This window comes from Carcharhinus amblyrhynchos, chromosome 19 (genome assembly GCF_965287045.1).
Source record: "Carcharhinus amblyrhynchos chromosome 19, sCarAmb.v2.hapA, whole genome shotgun sequence".
Classification (NCBI taxonomy): Eukaryota; Metazoa; Chordata; class Chondrichthyes; order Carcharhiniformes; family Carcharhinidae; genus Carcharhinus; species Carcharhinus amblyrhynchos.
Window position 1 is genome coordinate 43,324,140 of NC_137342.1, and position 22,650 is coordinate 43,346,789.

Consider the following 22,650-nt stretch of genomic DNA (forward strand, 5'->3'; position numbering starts at 1 on the left):
TCTCTATTCAGGCCCTGCTTAGCCATTTCTTTTCCAGTGAAAAAAAGTCTCAAGATTTCAATTCTTTCATCGTAACTCTAAGCTCTCGTTCCTTGTATTGCTTTTGAATGAATGTTCAGACTTTCCAAAGGTTCCAGTATCCTCACTCTTTTGCCATTCCCAGGCTGTGGTCAATGCTTCAATGGCAGCTGAACTAAGGTCCTGTACAAACTCCACGTCCGTTAATAAACATTCCTCCTTTTATTTTTGGAAACCAGCGTGAAGGAGGAGCAGAATCCACATGGCGAGTAATACAAGTGTTGCGGAAGGCGAGAGAGAGAGAACTGAACAAACCAAAATACGGTGGGTGGGCAAACCTCGAGATTCACAGGACTTGAAGCAAGAAAGGGAGGATAAAGGAGGGAAGGCGTTCCAGGTTTCCCAGCCTCGGGAAAGAAAAGGTAGGGGATGATGCAATAGCCTGCAATGCAAATCAATGTTTTCAGCCCATGCATTTGCAATGTGCAGCACTGAGGCTGAAGAGGTACAGGAGATGAGTAATGGGGTAATTATGACAGGTTAGGCAAACCTCACAGGAGGAGGATCAAGAGACCTAATAAAGATTTACAAGGTTATGAAGAGAATTGATAAAAGTGCTTGAGGTAAACTGATTGCTATAATGAAAGGTGCGGAGATTGATATCTTGAAGGTTAAGAGTGGGAAGGGTAACAATAGTTGTTGAATATTCTACTAGTGAAAAAGGTTGAAGCCAGCAGGTTCAAGGGCCAATTAGATATGTTTCTGAAGGGATGTAATGAGTCATAGGATTGATCCGTGAAGGAGCGGAGTTATTGGGTTTATTAACCATTTCTTGTCCCTCAACTTTGATAATAGTTCTCCTTGGCCTGTTCACAGAATCCCAACAGTGCAGGAGGCCGCCATTTGGCCCATCGAATCTGCAGCGACAGCAATCCCACTCAGGCCCTATCCTTGTAACCCCATATATTGCCCCGGACACTCAGGGGAAATTCCAACCAGACCTGTTCTCTGTAACTCCAAGTATGTACTCCACTAATCCCCCGAACCTCCACATCTTTGGACACTAAGGGACAATTTAGTATGGCCAATCCACCTAACCTGCACTTCTTTGGACTGTGGAAGGAAACAGGGGCACCCGGAGGAAATCCATGCAGACAATGACCCAAGGCCGGAATTGAACCCTGGTTCCTGGTGCTGTGAGGCAGCCGTGCTAACCGCTATGCCACCGTGCCACCCTGAAGTCAGGAGTATATCTGTAACACAGATATCAGCTCATTTGAATACACAATCAAAGGTTATATTATCTACACAAATTTGGAAATTTACTTTTCGTTTTCTTTGTGAATATTGTAAATAACAGTAAATAGTCGTTGTCCCCTTACATTCATCCAGCATTCTGTTGTGTTCCAATATGGCATAATTAAGACTGATTGAAGAGTCTATGTCCCTTGTCAAGAAGTCAGATTTCTTTTCACGTTCCTTCCTGGGATGTGGGCATCATTGGCAAGGCTAACACTTATTTCCCATCCCTAATTGCCCTCTGGACTGAGTAGCTGCTTTGTAAGGCAGTTAGGAGACAACACAGACTGCTGTGGATCTGGGGTCACCTGTAGGCCAGACCAGGGGAGGAACTTTCCTTAGATTAGTGAACCAGATGGGTTTTTACAACAATTGAAGATGGTTTTGTGAATCACCATCATCACCCGAGACCAGTTTTATAATCCCAGATTTATTAATGGAAAATTTAACTTTCCATGGTGGGATTTGAACCAACAAGTCCAACATGCTACAGGAATCAGGCTTCACAACACACAGATTGACTATTAGGATAACAATTTGCATCTATGTTCTGCTGTTAATGTTAAAAATGAGCCCCTCAGCACTTTGCATTTGGGGAAAAAGACTGATTCCAAGCAAAGAAATGACAGAAAGATCGGTGAAGTTTATTTACAGAAATGAGGAGGTTGAAAGCACTGCCATCAGTGGAGGGACTAAAGGAGGTGAATACACAATAAAGGCTGTCGAGAGAGTTTGGCAGGGATATAAAGTCGGAGGAGGCTTTGAAGATAGCCTAGCACGGGGGGAGGGGAGTTAATGCAAGCTCACAGAGGGAGTGATGTGCAATGATACAAGAGCCCTGCGTTTGTAACACAAACTCCAGGTGGATGGCTGCGTTTTCTGGTGCGGTGTGAATACAATAAAGGGCAGGGAGCTCCCATGTTCGAGGCTGAGTTAGCTAGACTGTAACAATCGCCTCTGCTGCTCCTGAGGTCGGGATGCAAGACAGATCAGTCTGGGGCTCCCACTCACCCTCCCGGGTAAACGCATGCACGGCCCACAACCTCCGTCCTCTCAGAGCCTACCCACACTCACACCTGGGGAGCGACCACACAAGTCAGCTGCTGAGAACAAGCACTTCAAAGAGGAGGGCGGCAAAACTGGAGGGAATTCTATTTAAACCTTCAATTAATATTTAGCACAGGGTTTGCTTTTGCCGAATATTAAATTCTGCACCATTTCCCCGCTAAGCTTGGATCAAAATCCCACACAACCAAATATTCTTACCTGAAACTTTTGATTTTATTTACAATGATAAGGCCATGTAAATTTAATTTTAATGTTCACCTTAGATAATTTCTCCGCTTACTGTGCACAATGATTAGCATAAATCTGCATATCAATAAGTGGGAACAGATGTCAGATGTTAGAAGTGGCTGCCAATCACCGACAGTTAGAAAGTGACAGATGGATGATCCTCACAGGGTCTATTATGGTGACCACGCCAGAGATTTGCGATGTGGCTCAGGCCTCAGCTGGACGGGAATGCACATTGCACACAGATCCCCGGGTAACTTCACAGAGGCAAGATTTCTGTTCTTTTGTCGCGAAACTGACTTTAAAAAAAAAAATCCCCGACATCAATCACCTCTCTCAAAATCTGACGGGCCTCAACGAGGGAGCTTCACCTGTGGGCTGGAGCTTAGCCATGCAGGGGTGATGTCAGGGAGCAGAGCACATCGTCCGACATAGGGAGTGGAAGTCTGTAAATCTATCCCCAAAACGTTGAGGCTGGGGGTTCGATTGAAGGATTCGAAACTGAGATGAGGGACCTTTATTCAGCAAGGATGGTAAGGATTACAAACCAATGTGGACAGATGGAGATTATGATGCAGGTCCACGATGATCTAACTAACTGACAGGATATGCTTGAGAGCTGAATGGTCGACTTCTAATCTCTTTGAAGATGGTGCCGGAGTGAGGCGATTTCTTGCAAGTTGTGCCCAGCATGTCTTCTAATTCTATCTCTTGGTCTTGTTTTATACTTCGAAAACTTCATTACATTCTGCACTCTCTCCTTTCCTTCTCTATGTACAGTATGCTTTGTGTGTATAGTGCATGTATATAGCCTGCAATCATAGAATTCTTACAATACAGAAGGAGGCCATTCGGCCCATGGAGTCTGTACCGATCACAATCCCACAGAGGCCCTGTCCCCGTAACCCTCATTTACCCTGCTAACCCCCTGACACGAGGGTCAATTTAGCATGGCCAATCAACTTATCCGGAGTACCCGGAGGAAACCCATGCAGGCACGGGGAGAACGTGTAAAATCCACACATAAGATCATAAGAAGTAGGAGCAGGAGTAGGTCATCTAGCCCCTCAAGCCTGCCCCACCATTCAATAAGATCATGGCTGATCTGAATGGATCAGTTCCACTTGTCCGCCTGTTCCCCATATCCCTTAATTCCCTTGTCTATCACAAATCTATCTACCCGTGACTTAAGCATATTCAATGAGGTAGCCTCCAATGGGCAGAGAATTCCAGAGATTCACCACTCTTTGAGTGAAGAAGTTCCTCCTCAACTCTGTTCTAAATTCACACAGTGAAAATACACAGTGACCCGGCTGGAATTGAACCCGGGTCCATGGCACTGTGAGGCAGCAGTGCTAACCACTGCGCCACCAAGCCGTCCTAAAAAGGAATACTTTTCATCGTACACTAATTCATGTGACAATAATAAATCAAATCTTTCTGTGGCCCTAAGCAGAGGGTTACTCAACCACAGCCAAAAAACAATCATCATTTCAAACCTTTATAATAACTCACTGCTGTAACTCCACATAAAAACAGAGTGGAAACCCCAAAAGTCGTTTTGAAATTCCTAAATCCAACTTAAATCTCCTCACACTCTGGGAAAGTTAACATAGTGCGTTACACAACTGCCAGGTCTCCCAAAGTGCTTTGCAGCTCATTAAGTACTTATAAGGGTAATCACTGTTGTAATGTAAGAAACACAGAAGCCAATTTGTACATAGCAAGCTCCCACAAACAGCAATGATATAATGACCAGATAGTCTGCCTGTATGACGTTGATTGAAGGGTAAATATTGGCCAGGGGCACAGGATAACTTCTCTTGTTCAAAATGATGCCTTGGGGTCTTTAATATCCAGCTGAGAGCAGCCTTGGTTTGAGGTGTCATTTGCAAGATAGCACCTCTGACAGTGCAGCATTCCCTCAGTACTATGCAGGAACGTCAACTGAGATTTCAAAATGGTCCTTTATATACGTTCTCAGGTGAAAAACTATCTAATAGACTTGGTGGATGCAGGCCTAAGACAATTCATAAGAACATAAGAAATAGAAGCAGGAGTAGGCCATCTAGCCCTTCGAGCCTGTCCCGCCATTCAATAAGATCATGGCTGATCTGAAGTGGATCAGTTCCACTTTCCCACTATTAGTTAATACTATTACGTTTCCTCAATAGTACTAACTTACACAGTAAAGGCAGCTGAAATGGTTTAATGGCTGTGTGGGTCACGCCACATTTCACAGGCCTTTGTCTCCATGTTTGGAACTTGACAGTTTCAATTGGGCTATGATTCAGTAACACGTCCCGGTACACCAGCTAATTCGGGAATGCTACTGATGAGTGGTGCTGTGAGCAGCCAATTCCATAGGCAGCGCGGAGCATCGTCAGGGTAACGATCAGTCTGTAGCCTGAAAAGTATCAGGCCTCGGCCGCTCACTCTTCCAGCTACACTGAATAACTGCAACTGAACATGTCTTTGAAGGAGCAGCAAGCAGTGTAGGAGAAGCCAAGACATAGCAATGACGGTGAGCACTCAAACCAAACCAGGGGTCCCGTGGCGCTCTGCCAATCTGGTTGGTTGGCCGATGGCTAAAGTCTAACCACCACCCACATCCCAGATGCCACTACTTTGCTCTCAATAAATATTATATTGTGCACTCTGAACACCAGAGATTACGTGATGCAAGGGGCTTGCAGGGTGAAGAATTCTTGTTGCAATTTTCTTTATTCGTTCATGTGATGGTTATCACAGAATCCCTACAGTGCAGAAAGAGGCCATTCGGCCCATCGATTCTGCACCGACCACAATCCCATCCACTCCCTATCCCCATAACCCCATGCATGTACCCTAGCTAGTCCCCCTCACACTTAGGGGCAATTTTGCATGGCCAATGCACCAAACCTGCACATCCTTAGGACTGCAGGAGGAAACTGGAGCACCTGGAGGAAATGGGGAGAAAGGACACAGGGAGAATGTGCAAACTCCACATAGACAGTGACCCAACCTGGGCCCTGGGCGCTGTGAGTCAGCAGCGCTAACCACTGTGTCGCTGTGCTGCCTGCACTGTGATGTGGGCACCACTGACTGTACCAGCATTTACTGCCCATCCCTGAGGGCTGGCCTACATATCATTTAAAAGTTAGTCACCTTGCTGTGGCTCTGGAGTCACATGTAGGCCAGACCAGATAAAGACGGCAGATTTCCTTCCCCGAAGGACGTTAGTGAACCAGATGGGTTTTTTACAACAATGCATAATGGTTTCACAATCATCACTAGATTCTTAATTCCAGATTCTGACTGAATTCAAATTTCATCATCTGCTATGGTGGGTTTCGAACCTGGGTCCCCAGAACTTTACCCTGGGTCCCTGGTCCAGCGACAATACCACTACGACACTGCCTCCCCTCCTTGTTTGAGGCTTTGCAAGACCACACCTGGAGCACTGTCACAGCTCTCTCGAAGCCTTGCAGCATTTAGGAATGTGCTGTGTAGGGAATAAAAAGGATCAACACAAGCAATGCTACCTTGAAGATGCACACACATAGCCACGTAAGAAATGTGCAGTGTTGCAGGCCGCATACAAATTAGACAGAACATCGGTATTGTGTACAGTTTTGGTCTCCACATTGGAGAAAGGAGATGCCTGAGAAAAATTGCAACAAAGGACTGATTCCTGAGGTAAGGAGATTGTCCTATGTGGAGAGGAGGAGTTTAATGGGTCTATATTCCATGGAGTTTAGAAAAATAAGAAATGATCTTATTAAAACACATAAAACTTTCAGATAGCTCAGTGGAGTAATTGTGGAGAGTCCAGAACCAGGAGCTTGTGCGTTCTCCCCAATGTCTGCATGGGTTTCCTCCGGGTGCTCCGGTTTCCTCCCACAAGTCCAAAGTGGGTTAAGTGAGTTGGCCATGCTAAATTGCCCCTTAGGGTCAGGTGGACTAGCAGGGGTTATGGGATGAGAATGTTGCCTGTGCAGGCCCGATGGGCCGAATGGCCTCCTTCTGCACTGTGCTGATTCTATTCTATGAACACAAGGAAAATATGGATAAGGAGAGAACGTTGCTGAGGGAAAAGAGTAGCCGTGGTTTTACCGTACCACAGTACAGGTTTGAGAAGCCTTACGGCCTACAACTGTTCCTATACTTTACATTGAACTGCATTAAATCACAGATAACCAAGGGAAATGACTGCTGATGAGTGTGTGTGCATGCCAAGGATTACTGGTGTGGGTATTACCTAACCCTCTGGATGATGATGAATAGTATAGGCAGGGTGGTCTGCACCATTAGACTTTACACCAACTCTAGAATCACAGCATTATTTAAATGATGGAGGCAGCAAACAATCCGCTCAATGTTCCCTCACGGAGGCCGTGTCCTTTGATCAACCTGCACTCCCAGATATTTCACCCTGAGAGAGGACCCTTGTGTGGAATAGAACTTTTTCCCTTTGGGAGTACACCTCATCACCCCATTCACATTTAAATGGAGAGCCATGAGGGTCTGAGGTCACCTACCAATCAACTCAAGAACAGCTTCTTCCCTGCTGCCATCAGACTTTCGAATGGACCCACCTCGCATTAGGTTGATCTTTCTCTCCACCCGAGCTATGACTGTAACACTACATTCTGCACTCTCTCCTTTCCTTCTCTATGAACGGTATGTTCTGTCTGTATAGCGCGCAAGAAACAATACTTTTCACTGTATTCTAATACATGCAACAATAATAAATCAAATCAAATCAGCCTGCACACTAACCAAGCTTGTGTCTGTGACAAGCTCCAGTGTTGACTGTTGTAATTTAAGGAATAGCAGAATGCCATCACTTGAAGGGAAATGTGTCACGTGATCCAACCTTTTAGTTTCATTTTTACATGTGAGCTGAACACAGCCCAGCTGCTGATGACTTCAAGCTTTCTATCCATATGTGTTTCCATACAAGTTCTCATGAGCCTAGTTTAAATAAAACAAACTCAGATTATACTGGAGCCAATTCCTAATGAGTGATTGGTACAAAAACATGACATGGTGTTCCAGAGTGGTCAAACAGCCTGGCAGCAAGATTTAAGTGGAGGGACGACAGAGCGGACAGCCTCAGATTGTGCTACATGGCATGAAACAGGCCTTGACGTTTTGGTCAGATCACAACGAGTTTGCTGCATCAGGGAGTTTTGAAATCACAGCGTGGTGACTGCAGAGTGAAGCTTTGAGAATGCGGATTGCGATAGTGCTCAAGTAAAGATGGGCACGCAGATGGATCCCTTGTGGTTAGCGAACAACATGTCGAGAGAACCAATATGGCAGGGTGTGGGGAGCCCAAACCCTCTACGGTGGGGTGGAAGGAGGTGACTTCTTGGTGTGATCCGGACCCGATCTCAGTGCAACCACCTTTACGTCATATTTGGGCCCCGTCCCTCAAATTGATGGCATGATGACACACGCCCCTGTTATTTTCTGACAGGGTGTCAAAAGATCTGTAGAGCAAACCTGTTTCTCCCCGGAGAGAAAAATGTCGGTTTTCAATCAGGTCCAAACACTTTGCTGTTTTTTGGTTAAGATTCTGCCCCGTGCTCTGTGATTTTTCAGATGCAGCCACGCCTATGGAAGCATTCCAGAAAGATCTGCCAGAAAAGTCCAAATTGGAGAGCACTGAAGAGCTATTCAAGGGTGGATGTAAGTACAAAGTGATCCTCGCAGGTCGCTGAAGATTACAGGTCCCAAGTCCCAGTCGTTGACACTCTCACTGGACACCCACATCATGCAGAGTAAATCATGCTTTGCATCAATAGCACAAAATAGGCAGCAGAAAGAAACATTGGCAGTGACAGTGCACTGGAGAAAAGGCTAATACAACTACAAAGAGCCAAGTGCTGATCCAAACAGACCGTACACAGCAGGTACATTCATGAAATAAGAATGACCATCGGTGTCTGGTCAGAAACATATACATGAGGTGACTAACAAACCAGAAACTGATGGTGATGTGCACAATAAGCAGTGAGCGCAGACTTCACAATGTTCATCTTGTGGAAGACATAGATTCCGTCACACCGTCCAAAGCCAAGACCCAAATGATCTGTCCTAAGAAAGTTTGTAACTGTTTATTATCAGCCAAGGTTAACGTGGGGACAAATGCCAACATCCAACCTCTGGTACATCGTAAGCAACATAAATGCTGAGAGTTGTAAGAAGAAAGATTCAACGTTACAGAAACAGTTGGAAATCATCATCGAAGAATAGTCTGGTTTGACTCAGCACGTCCGTGAACGCATGAGAGCATCCTGACCTGATTAGGGTGAGCCAGGCATCTCCTGGGAAGTGACTTTAAAGACAGGCAGGTCAGCACATTGGCATTGCTGTGATCCGATAGTCCACAGCAACTTTATCCCTCACATATGGGTACAGGTTGGACAAGAGAATCAGCTTATGGGCTGGGTTAAACAACATCGAAGGAATTGTCAAGCATGTCAACACAGTAAGAAGTCTCACAACACCAGGTTAAAGTCCAACCAGTTTATTTGATAGTAAACCCACAAGCTTTCGGGGTTTGCCCCTTCGTCAGGTGAGTGGAGAGTTCTGGTCTCAAACAGAGCATATAAAGGCACACACAGTTTACAGATTACTGATTAGAATGCGAGTCTTTACAGCGAATCAATTCTATGATTAGCTGTAAAGAATTGATGAGCTGTAAAGACTCGCATTCTAATCAGTATTCTGTAAACTGTGGGTGCCTTTATATGCTCTGTTTGAAACCAGAACACTCCACTCACCCGATGAAGGGGCAAACCCCAAAAGTTTGTGGGTTTACTATCAAGTAAACTTGTTGGACGTTAACCTGGTGTTGTGAGACTTTTTACTGTGTTTACTCCAGTCCAACGCTGGCATCTCCACATCAAGCACTGTGAAGTCAGCACAAAGAACCACTGGTTCCACAAGAGGTTCCTATCCATCCTCAGTCCAAAATCACATCCGTGTCCTTCATGCCCATAACACTGACTTCATCATCATCGTCAACTATTTTACCAAGTATCCCATTAATCGGCGACCACACAATATGTCAAGTACAACCGTCCTCCTCACTCTAAGTATTATTTCCAGTTTATTTGGTGTACCAGTGGAGAGATAATTACTTACAATAGCCCGCAATACATTGGTAAGTCATTTCAGGATATGTGTGAGCTGTGGAATATCAACCACACTACTTCTTCTCATTACCTTAGATCTAACGGCCTAGCTGAATGAATGATTGCATGACAAAATCTCTAATTCTCAAATGTAGACAGGCCAAGCAAGATCTACACATTGCAGCATTACATCTGAGAGAGACCCCTTTCACAGCAACTATTTGATCACCGAGACAGCTCATGTTTGGCAAACCAGTGTGCATCAATTTACTCACTCTTACCCATTCTATGCTTTCAGAAACTAGGGAGCAACTTGCGCAATAAAAGTGCATGCACAGAACCGCTAAGTTTACAGTTGAGACTGCAAATTCATATCCAGTCCAGGCTCCCACAGAAGGTAAGTGGCAGCCAGCTGAGGTGACAAGGATTTGTTTGGTACCAAGGTCCAATCAAATCGGTACATGCAAAAACGCAATGACAAGGTGTAACCGAGGACAAACCAGATCCATTCCAGCTTCTCAAACACCATGCAATCCTATCGCATCTCGGACAAGAACGCAACAGGGACAACATCCAAGCATGACAAGATCACTGTGAACAATGAAAGAAAGTTCCAGACAAGGGCAACATCACAAGACGTGGACATAGCAGCAGATTACCCCATTGTTTCTTCAGTCCAACGCACATATGTGTTGATAACTAAACATGATTATGTATTGTAAACAGTTATACTTCTTTGGAAGGGGGAGGAGGAAAGGAACTTTAAAAAGGAAAGGGGATGTTGTTATGTGCCTTTAAAGGGTAGCCGCATACAATCACAGAAAGGAAGTACGCCAAGTGATCCAGTTACAGTTTCACTTTTACCTGTGAGCAGAGCACAGCACACAACTCTGATGTGGTTAAGCTTTCTATCTGTGTGTATCTGTACTCACATGCTAAGTCTAAATTAGTGAACCCATAATATCGTCACCTGATCTCTTATGGTGCCTTTATATCATTATATACAGGAGGCGATGGCCTCGTGGTATTATCATTATATTATTAATCCAGAAACTCAACTAATGTTCCGGGGACCTGGGTTCAAATCCCACCACGGCAGATGGTGGAATTTGAATTCAATAAATAATATCTGGAATTAAGAATCTACTGATGATCATGAAACCATTGTCGATTGTCAGAAAAAAACTTTTGATTCACCAATGTCCTTTAGTAAAGGAAATCTGCCACTCTTACCCCATCTGGCCTACATGTGACTCCAGAGCCACAGCAATGCGGTTGACTCTCAACTGCCCTCTGAATAAGGGCAACTAGGGATGGGCAATAAATGCTGGCCAGCCAGCAACACCCAAGTCCCATAAATGAATTAAAAAAAAAACACATTTACCCCACTTAGTAATCAAATCCCTTCAATTATTCGAACATGTCCATATTTAATCCACATCGATTTTTTTTTAGAACGCTGATTTGTCTGTGACACAAGACTGCAACCATTAATAAAATCACAGGTAGTGAAGTTCACTCACCATTCTAAAACTTCAGGTCAACACCTGTGGGGTTTTGGACCAGGTGAGTCCACTTTTTTTTAATATAAACAAAATATCCATTTTGCTTTCACTTTGCTTTGTGTCTTATGGTACAGAGGCAGTCATTATTAACGATATTGAGATATTCATCGAGTCCATGATAGTAAGAGAAACTAACAACAGAACTTAGAGCGCTTTACCCAATCCCCCATCCAACTCTTGATTGGTCTGGCCTTGAGTACAAACCTACCAGAGCTGCATCCACAGCAAAAACACGAATGTTGTCTGGGTTCACCAGCCATTGGAAATGGAACTGTTACTTGACCCAGTGGATGCAGTGCGCTACCATTCTGTTTTGGTCACGTGCGCAGTCACCAGTCCAATGGAAGGCAGCCAAGTTGCTGCAATAGCAGCAGTTTTGTGTACTGTATCCGGGTGGTGCGACTCAACAGTATTAATATTAAAAGAGTCTGTCCGATGCTTGTTGGTCTTCCAGTAAAAGGAGGTGCCCCCGACTGAGTGTTGCAAACTGGCACATTCCAAAGCCCAAGACTATGTGCTGACGGACGCATTAAAGCTTGGGACAGAGGTGCAATGGGGAGGATCATTGTCCAAGACCTTTCATCCACAGTGAACAATGGGGACAGAATCCTCTTGGGCTGACTTACTCACTGAGTGTACACAGTGAATTTTATATTCAACTCAGTTGTATTGGAGCATATTGCAGTGCAACTTGTTCTACAAAGATGACTTTTAAAATAACTTTGCACCATTTGTAAGGACCAGTAAAAAATGCCTGAAACGTGTATTGGAGCGTAGAGAGCATTCTTTCTGATTGTATCGCAGCTTGGTATGGCTCCTGCTCTAACCAAGACTGCAAGAAACTAAAAGGGGCTGTGACTGTAGCCCAGTCCATCATGCAAACAAGCCTCTCATCCATTCACTCTGTCTGCACTTCTCACTGCCTTGGAAAAGCAGCCAGCATAATCAAGGACCCCACGCACCCCGGACATTCTCTCTTCCACCTTCTTCTGTTGGAAAAAGATATAAAATTCTGAGGACATGTACCAACCGACTCAATGACAGCTCCTTCTCTGCTGCCATCAGACATCCGAATAGACCTCCCTTGCATTAAGTTGATCTTTCTCTGCACCCTAGCTATGACAGTACTTTCCGCACTCTCTCCCTCCCTTCTCTATGAACGGCATGCTTTGTCTAAATAGCATGCAAGAAGCAATACTTTTCATTGTATACTAACACATATGACAATAATAAATCAAATTTTAAAAAATCTCAGAGTGTTACTCGATGATGTAAAAGAACCTGAATTTTACTGCTTTGTGCATGATGGTCATTTTGGAACATTTGTAATGTTCTTGAAGCGGGGGTAAGGTCTTTTAAAAGGAGAACGTGGGCAAATAGTTGCCAAGCCCCATCCTCTGGAACAGAAAGGAAATGGAAGTTCTACTCACCAGCCATCTGTTGAATGCCACTGAATGCACCCAGGTTACTCGTGGAGGTTGCTTGCTGCAAAAGCTGTGAAGAAAGAAAATAATCCCATTGTAATATGAAAATTTAAGCTCTCAGTTTTTAAAAATTCTGTTCAGAAACTCAGTCTCCAATCTCTCGTCGATATGCTGACATTCCCACGAGTGTGGTGCATTAATCCATATTAACGTCTAATCCTTATCGGGGCCAGGTAAGATAAAGATTCAAGTACGTTGTTGTGCGAAAAACAATTAATCATTTAACACCTCAAATACCATCATCCACTTAAAGCAACATACCATGACTAATTATAACGCTCCACAATTAAGTGGCAATGCTCAACCAGGCTGTGTCAATCAAACCTGACTTGTACATTTGTGTTAAACCTCTACCACTCTGCTTCTGGTTTTTTTTTGAGGAATGCAAAGTGGATTGCAAGCCGATTATGAAGAAGGATGGTTTTTCAATACCGTTAACGCGGAGATAAGACAGATTCAGGTCAAGAATGCCGCAAAGCTTCCGATCGGACCTGCTACGCCAAAAATGAATTCGTGATTCTGAACAGCCAGCTTGCTGTGTGTGACGGGGTACTGGTCCTCACAGCTGGTGGGGGGGGGGGCGGGGGGGGGGATACAGGGTCTCTCTGCACAAAATAGGATGCCAATTATCCTGATGAGGCAGATCGTCATAAGGATGGCGATTCTCACTTCATATCAGGAACCCAAATAGGGATAGGAGGTGGTGGGCGGGATGGGAGTTGGGATAAGCAGGAGGGTGTTCTGATTCTGTTCGAGTGGGGTAGGTTAACATTACACAAGACAGAGCAGCTGAGTTATTTTAAACTGGAATGGTTTTTGCCTTTTTCGTCAAATCTTGAATTGCAAAGAACAAATTTTCACGTGGACATCACTGGACCATTCTCTATTTGGAATTGGGACAGAGGCTGCATAGAGAAACCCCTTTTAAAAAGGGCGTGGTGGGTACTCAGACATATTGTGTATAGAAATTTACAGACACTTGACATGTGTAGAGATGAGGAAAATGTTACACAAACTCACACAGACGCACATGTGCGCGTGCAATGAAGCAGCACAAAATAACTTCTCTGGTTGAAAGCACAAGCTTTGTTCAAAATGATTTCCACCTTGGACAATAGCACTCGACATGCAGCCCTCGTTTAAATCCCACATGAGCCTTATAGCTATGTAAACAAAGTACAACGGACAACTGGACATGAACTGGCACAAAATTGCATCATGTGGACTGACTCCATTTTGTTATTGGACTAAGCTGTTGGGTGCCGTTGGTCATGATGTGGCGATGCCGGCATTGGACTGGGGTAAACATAGTAAGAAGTCTGACAACAGCAGGTTAAAGTCCAACAGGACTTGAGTGTCACCTGATGAAGGGTCAGAGGCCCGAAAGCTTGTGGCATTTGCTACCAAATAAACCTGTTGGGCTTTAACCTGGCGTTGTGAGACTTGTTAGGGTGCTGTTGGTGTCAGGACATCCCCAGTGTGTTGCCGTGACATTGGGGGGATTCTGTGAGGCAGCAGATGTTGCTGCAGTGTCGAAGGGGAGGCCTTCTATTGGCACAGATTTCTACCTGACAGACAGGATTGTCACTGGAATGTTGACAGCCCAGGTTCCAGCTTCAGGTTAGACACCTGCCATCGAGGCTGTTACGATTCTCAGCTGCATGAGCAGAACCTCTTCTTAGTCATCGGGAGAAGAGGGAAGGATGAATCGGGAGAAGAGGGAGACAATATCTGGGGAGGGGGTAGTGAGGGGAAAGGATCCCTTCAGTCACCGATCGAGCTTGTCTGAGGAGTGTGATCAAAGATACCACACTCCCCTTGGGGGTGTCAGGGGATATAGTGTTTAATCAGAGACCGCAATCAATTTTAAAAAGTATATTTAAATCCAGGAAATGCGACCAATAACAATAGCAGAGCACAACAGTTCAACGTTCATAGAATTATGCAATGCAAAAGGAGAGTATTTGGCCCATCAAGCCTGCACCAACAACAATCCTACCCAGGCCCTATCCCCGAAACCCCAGTTATTTACCCTAGCTAGTGCCCCTGACACTAAGAGGCAATTAAGCATGGCCAATCCACCTTGCCTGCAAGTCTTTGGGCTGTGAAAGGAAACCAGAGCATCCGGAGGAAACTAACACAGACAGGGGGAGAACGTGCAAAGTCCACACAGACAGGCACCTGAGGCCAGAATTGAACCCGGGTGCTGTGAGGCAGCAGTGCTAACCACTGTGCTGCCCGATGTTCTGTAATTACACGTGTGCATCCAACATCCGAGCACATCACACTTCCCAAAGGCAGAATCCAAAATTCAGCATCGCAAACAGCACAGGTTAACAAAACACATAGTGGGGTGGGTACATTTTCAAAATATGGGAGTGGCGTGGAGGTGGGAGGAAGGGAAAAGGATCCCTTCAATCACTGCTCACCCTGCTTAATGTGAGTCTCAATAAACCATACCCACTGTACACTGGAGTGGTGGGGGTGGGTTGGGGGGGAGAATGCAGCTTACAGCATTGACTTTACCCACATTCACTCGTGTCACTGGACAGCGGAAAGCATGTCAGCACGTTTACCTGAAATGTGAAAGAGTTACAGACACGGCTATACCAATTAATAAAAGGCTCCTCGTCCCTGTATCAAGTGGAATGGAAGATAAATCTTATTATTTTGAATCAGTGCTTTAACAATTGTAGCTAACTTTAAATTTGACTAAGAGGCCACACCATTTGATGAGACCGGTTCAGGTGTCTTTTGTTATTTCAAATACTTTTTCAATTAGTTGACTGTCTGTGACGGCTCTCCCAGCCCCTCTCCCAATAACGTGCCCTTAATAAAACACAGCCACTTCCGAAGCACGGAAGTTCCAACTGTGTTTAGCTCTCAATCTTCTCACAGGGCAATTTATCCCATAAATTCTCTGTACAGCTGTGAAATACTAAACACTGTGAACACATTTTACCGTCACGGCTCAGGGAGATAAGCGAAAGATTCCTTAAAGTTTTAAAAGTTTAAAGTTTATTTATTCGTGTCACAAGCAGGGTTACATTAACACTGCAATGAAGTTACTGTGAAAATCTCTGGTCGCCACACTCCAGCGCCTGTTTGGGTTATACTGAGGGGGAATTTAGCACGGCCCTTCCACCTAACCAGCACGTCTTTTTGACTGAGGAGGAAACCAGAGCACCTGGAGGACATGGGGAGAATGTGCAGGCTCCGCACAGACAGTGACCCAAGCTGGGAACTGAACCCGGGTCCCTGGCTCTATGAGGCAGCTGTGCCTTCCACTGTGCCGCTCTATTTGCCATATTTCCAAAAGAAAAATTAACCTGCATTTATATAGTGCCTTTCACAGCCTTACCCACCATGCTTTGCAGCCAGTAAAGGTCTTTCGAAGTGTGATTGCGTTGCAATACAAAGAAATCAGCGCACAACTAGATCCCAACATGTAACATTAGGATAAATGATTGGATAATCTGTTCCTAATCTGTTTCTTTCCAAGGGATAAATTCTGGTCAGGACACAGTCCATTGTAACGAGCAGCACTTGACAGAACTAAGGAATCTCCTCTGTACTGAAAAAGTGGTTAGAACTAGCTCTCAAATGGAGTAGTTGAGGTGAATGGCATTGATGCATTTAGGGGAAAGCTACATAAACATGTGAGGGGAACAGGAAATAGACAGATATGCTGAGAGAATAGAGCCAATGTTTCGTGTTTGGATGACCTTTCATCCGCAAATGATATAATGTGGGAAAATGTGAACTTATCCACTTTGACAGCAAAAATGGAGAAGCAGTGCATTATTTAGATGGAGAAGTCAGTGCTACAGAGAGATCTAGGTTTCCCGGTACACGAATGACGTAAGTTTATAATCTAGGTAGACAAAGTAATTAAAGGCAAATGGAATGCTGGTATTTATTGCAAAGGGAATGGAATATAAAAGTAGAGATTCTATACTGCAGCTGTACAGGGCCTTGGTGAGACCAGATCTGGAGTACAGTTTTGATCTCCTTACTTGAAAAAAGTGTAGAATTGTTTAAAGTTTATTGATTAGTGTCACAAGGAGGCTACACTAACACTGCAAAAAGTTACTGGGAAAATGCCCAAGTCACCACACTCCAGCACCTGTTCGGATACACAGAGGGAAAATTTAGCACGGCCAATGCACGTAACCAGCACGTTTTTTGGACAGTATGAGCAAACCCACGCAGACACGGGGAGAATGTGCAGACTCCGCATGGACAGTGACCCAAGCCAGGAAACAAACCCGGGTCCCTGGCGCTGTGAGGCAACAGTGCTAACCACCGTTGCGCCAATTGTGTCAAAAGGAGCTCAGGGAAGGTTTGCTTGACTCATTCCTGGTACGAAGGGCCCAGCCTACAAAGAAATGTTAAATAGGTTGTACCTCTACCCATTGGAGTTTAGAAGAACAAGACATGATCTTATTGAAACATAGAAGATCCTGAGGGCAGTTGATTGAGCAGATGTTTCCACCTGTGAGAAGGTTAGAACTATGGGACCTAATTTAAGAATAAGAGCTCTCCCCTTTTAAGATGGAGAAGAAGAAGAAAAGTTTTCGTTCAGAGAATCAGTGGTATGTGGAATTCTCTTCCTCAGAAACAGTGAAGGCTGGGGTCATTGAATTCATTCAAGGTGGAGGTAGACAGGTTCAAAAGACGTGCTGGTTAGGTGCATTGGCCATGTTAAATTGTCCCTCAGTGTACCCGAACAGGTGCCGGAATGTGGCGACAAGGGGATTTTCACAGTAACTTCATTGCAGTGTTAATGTAAGCCTACTTATGACATTAATAAACTTTAAAGACTTTAAAACTTTATTTAAAAAAAAACAGATTTTTGATAGACAAATGAAGTTTAGGATTACAAGGGGCAGAGAGGAAAGGGGAATTGAGAGCATAACCAGATCAGACATGAATGGCGGAGCAGACTTGAAGGGCTGAATGGCCTAATTCTGCTCCTAAGTCGTACCTTCCGATGTTACTTTTTTCCAATTTCCAAACCTCTTTCTACATCGCATAATGAAGACCCTGACTCCTCCTTGGGGCCACTTCCAGAGCCACTGGCTGTCTTATATCACTGGGCAGCCTAAGGTTCCTTGTGCTTTCTCCATGTCCAGAATCAAAGTTCCCACCCTTTTCTCCAAATTGTTGTGATTGTTTGAAATTTGGTATTTTTGCATTTGTCCTGATGAGTATAAGATGGAAAACTTTCGCAACACCTCTCTTTATGGCAATATTCAACCCGAACCTCCTTACAGATTCACTGGCCAGAGGAAATCATCTCACTCCTTTTTACCCTCACAAGTACAGACAATCACTTCTTCCTCATTCAGACAACTTGGCGCTTACCCCGATGAAGGCCAAGAACTTTTTTTTTTGACTCTGCTGACCAGTAGCAGGCTTTTACTTCAGACAAGTACCACAGAGGCAAGTGTGAGGTTATGGGAATATTTTCATTCTGCTATGCTCTTGGCAGACACCTTACCACAGATTCTACACTTACTGCCCTCAAAGTGCATTTTTAATGGTCGCTCCATGCCAAGAGAAATAAAAGACTTCCTCTGGCCTCCTCAAACATCAATAATGTAGAATTCTGGCTTTGTACACTGGAAGTGTTATTTCCTCACAAAAGTAAAACATAAACAACAGGCAATTTTCCTGTGGTTCTGTTACAGTCCAATTCACTTACATCCAAATCTAATATATAGATTAACCAACGGGACACACCAGATTCCACACAAACTGACAACTCAACAGTTACACTGTGTGTTCGTGACGAGGCCTGAGTGCTATGGGAGGTTGAATAATAAGTTGATAATAACTATAGCTGGAGTCCTTTTCTCTATGAAAGAGAAGAGAGAGGTAGAGGTATTTAGGATCAAATGGATTTGATGGGGTAGATTATAGAATCCCTACCATGCAGAAGGAGGCGATTCGGTCCATCGAGTCTGCACCGACCACAATCCCACCCAGGCCCTATCCTCGTAATTCCACATATTTACTCTGCTAATCCCTCTGACACTAAGAGGCAATTTAGCATGGCCAATCTATCTAACCCACACATCTTTTCTGGGGTGGGAGTAGCGGGGTATCAAAGCCAGGTGTCATAAATGTAGACATGAATAAATCCAATAAGGAATTCAGGAGAAATTTCTTCGCCCAAAGAGTGGTTTAAATGTGGAACTTACTGCCCCACCCAACAATTGAGATGAACAGCATTAATGCATTTAAGGAAATGCTTTTTAGTTTATTTGTTTATTTGGGTCACAAGTAGGCTTACATCAACATTGCAAAGAAGTTACTATGAAAATCCCCTAGGGTGACACACTGGTCATCACTGCTGCCTCACAGTGCCAGGAACCCAGGTTCAACTCCCAGCTTGGGGGTCACTGTGCAGAGTCTGCACGTTCTCCCCATGTCTGCATGGGTTACCTCCCACTATCCGAAAGACGCGCTGGGGTGAATTGGTCATGCTAAATTCACCCTGTGTGCCCGAACAGGCTGTAGTGTGATGACTAGGGGATTTTCACAGTAACTCCATTGCAGTGCTACTGTAAGACAACTTGTGACTCATAAACAAACTTCCTTTTTAGCCACACTCTGGCGCCTGTTCGGGTGCACTGAGGGAGAATTTAGCATGGCCAATGCACCTAACCAGCACGTCCTTCGCAATGTGGGAGGAAACTGAAGCACCCTGAGGAAACCCACTCAGGCACGGAGTGACTCCGCACTCCCCACCCAAGCTAGGAATTGAACCCCAGTCCCTGGCGCTGTGAGGCAGCAGTGCCAACCACTGTGCCACCGTAAACGCGATTGTGAAATGAATAGGAAGGTATGTTGACAAAAGCGGGGAGAGAGATTTGTGTGGCGTGTAAACATTCGGCATGGGTCAGTTGCGCCAAATGGGTCATTGATGTCCACTCTGAGTAAATGACTGGGTGTGAATGCAAGGATTAGAGTCTGGCCTGTAGAAAGATTCTGATAGCGAACATCGAGCAGTATTAAATCATCACCCGAGATTAGATTACTGCCTTGAAATTACTGCACGATGCTTTAACATATATAGTACACGGGCAGTTTGGAATTCAGATCTTGGGGCTGTGTCAGTGCTGAGGGGAGCCAGTTCTCTGCCAAATAAAATTTTGCCGCTTTCTACTGGACAATATCGGAAACGGGAAATTATTATCGATGATGCTTGTGGGAAATAAACGGAATAAAGGAACCTGCGTCTTCAAGACAGCTTCAGCAAGTCCAAAGTAAAACATTTGCAGAGCTACAAGGAAAAGGCAGGTTGGGAGGGGAGGGGGGAGAGCGGGACTAAATGGGTAGCTCTTCCAAAGAGTCAGCAGACATAATAGTCAATTGGCCTCCTTCTGTGCTGTAACGACGCTGTAATTTACGCTGAAAGTGACCTTCTCTGCCGGAAATCCAAGCAGCAGCTGCAGTCACTTGGACGAGTGTCCCACGGACTGGTGAACAGAGGCAGCTGCAGTTCCTCGGGGAGGGGAGGGGAGGGGGCAGCCTCCCCGCCTCATTTACATTTGGGCAGTGCTGCTTCTCAGCTGCAAGCTGGGCTGCAAAGAGTGACACTGCCATCCCGGGTCGGAATGGGGGTGATTCTGTAACTCCCCCGTTAAGTCACCCCTGGAAATGCCATCGCTGCGCTAGACTGGGACTGACTGAACACACACTCAATCTGCATTATCTGACTATCCTCCACTATCCGCACACAGACCAAGGGATAGTTTAACCTGGTGTCGTGTTCGGCACCACATCGTGGGCCAAATGGCCTTTTCCTGCGCTGTACTGTGCTTTGTTCTAAATAACGGCTTTGATTGGGAGAGTTTTGGTCCCTGAGTTCTGTTTGCTGAGGCTCTTTTTCAAATAGGCTTTGTGGACTGTTTGCCGCGATGTGTTGTTTAAACGTTGCTATAGAGTGAACTGCTTGCTGTGAGCCCTGCTGATACAAATCTCTGCTACCACACCCCCCTCCCCCCCAACAACCATCTCCAGCTCCTTGCTTAATGCAGTATTATCAACAGACACTACACAAAATAAAAGCTTGCATTCATCAACCCTCTTTCACATTCTCAGCATGTCCTATAGCGCTTTGCAGGCAATCTATTGCTTTTACAGGGCAGTCACTATAGCCCCATTGTCAAGCAGCACTCAACTTCTACACAGCAAGGTGCCATAAACATAAGCCACTGATTCATCTTGTTGTGGTTGCTTTGTGATAAACCTTAACTCACATAACCTGCCTGCTCTTTTTCAAACAGCACCATGGAATTACTCTTGCATCCAATGAAGCAGACAGACTCAGTTTAAGAGACTGTACCGGTGACAGTGTAGCAGTCTCTCAGTATTGCACTGAAGTATTAAACAAACAAGGGCAGCATGGTGGCACAGTGGTTAGCACTGCTGCCTCACAGTGCCAGCGACCCGGGTTCGATTCCTGGCTTGGGTCACTGTCTGCGTGGAGATTACATGTTCTCCCCATGTCTGCATAGGTTCCCTCCGGGTGCTCCGGTTTCCTCCTACAGTCGGAAAGGCGTGCTGGTTAATCCAAAGATGAGCGGGTTAGGTTAATTAGTGATGCTACATTGACTCTAGTGTCAGGGGGATTAGCAGGGTAAACGTGGGGTTATGGGAATAGGGCCTGGGTTGGGATTGTTGTCGGTGCAGACTCGATGGGCCAAATGGCCTCTTTCTGTGCTGGAGGGATTCGATGATTCAGACAGAGAGCCCAGACTGGTGCAAAGAGAGGTTAAAGATTATTACATCGCTGATTGTGGGAGCTTGCTGTGTGCGTATATCACAAGAGTGACCACACTTCAAAAATTACTTAATTGGCTGTACAGCACATTGGAGCGTCCTGACATGATGAAAGGCGCTGTAAGAATGCATGTCTGTCTCTATTTTTTCTTCTTAAAGCGAGAAGCAGTGCCTAGAACTACCTGAGGCTTTATTGGACACCGATTCGATTAGACCTCGTATCTGCTGCTTGGGTCCAGACTAAGAGGAAATACAAACTCGGGGACAAAAGCGAAACAGTTGCTGAAGGGGGGAGAATGGGACTGTGACGCTGGTAAAGTCGAGTGCTCAACGTGAACCACCAGGAGGCTTGCTGATATAATTCAACATTTTCCCAACTGTACAGAGGCTGGTCAGTCCCCTTGGCCCTTCCCTGAAGGAGGTTAAATAACTGACATCCAATTCACATCCCCCCCGCACTTATGCTGCATCAAGAAAGAAAGAAATAAAAAAAGACTGACTGTATGCATGTTTTGGGGTACGAAAACTTCTTTTGTTCCAATTTCGCCACTGTTCTTGGATCCCCAATGACCACTTACAGCCAGGTACTGTGGTCCCAGGGCACCCAGGCCAGTGAGGTTTCCCCAGGTCGCTGTGTTGAGCTGTTGCATCTGCTGGGCCAGTTGCTGCTGCAGACGTCTCTGCTCCTTGTCCTTCTGAGTGTCAGCAAACTTCACCACAATCGGTGATGAGCAGCCCTGTTGTGGACAGAAATACACAGTTAGGATCAAGTTAGGAAGCAAGAGGCCAAGGTTAACATGTCGCTTTTTTTTTTAAAACGAAAGTTTTACCCATCTGATTTTCTCTCCACCACCTCTTCTCCTGAATGCACCTATTTGCTGGTATACTGCCTGTAAGTTTGAAGCGCAGAAGCCCAGGCTTTATTTTTTATCCTCAAACTGAACATAAAGTTCTACATGTTGTGATCACTCTTCCCTAGTGGATGTTTTGCTAGGAGATCGATGATTAATTCTGTCGCATTATATATTGCTAGCTTTAGAATAGCCTGTTCTCTGGCTGGTACCATAA

General features: G+C 45.0%; 1 protein-coding gene across 18 annotated transcripts in view; it reads right to left on the minus strand.

The window, feature by feature from the left end:
• celf2 (cugbp, Elav-like family member 2) overlaps positions 1-22,650 on the minus strand; it is a 614,034-nt gene that overhangs the window by 33,248 nt on the left and 558,136 nt on the right. For 15 of the 18 annotated variants that reach the window (XM_080207682.1, XM_080207689.1, XM_080207685.1 and 12 more), the window contains 2 exons: positions 22,083-22,319; positions 12,736-12,799 (listed from right to left, as the gene is read on the minus strand). In XM_080207682.1, coding sequence (XP_080063808.1) covers positions 12,736-12,799; positions 22,083-22,319 — 301 coding nt within the window. The remainder of the gene's footprint in view (positions 1-12,735; positions 12,800-22,082; positions 22,320-22,650) is intronic. The other 3 variants (XM_080207698.1, XM_080207695.1, XM_080207687.1) reach the window with 1 other exon arrangement.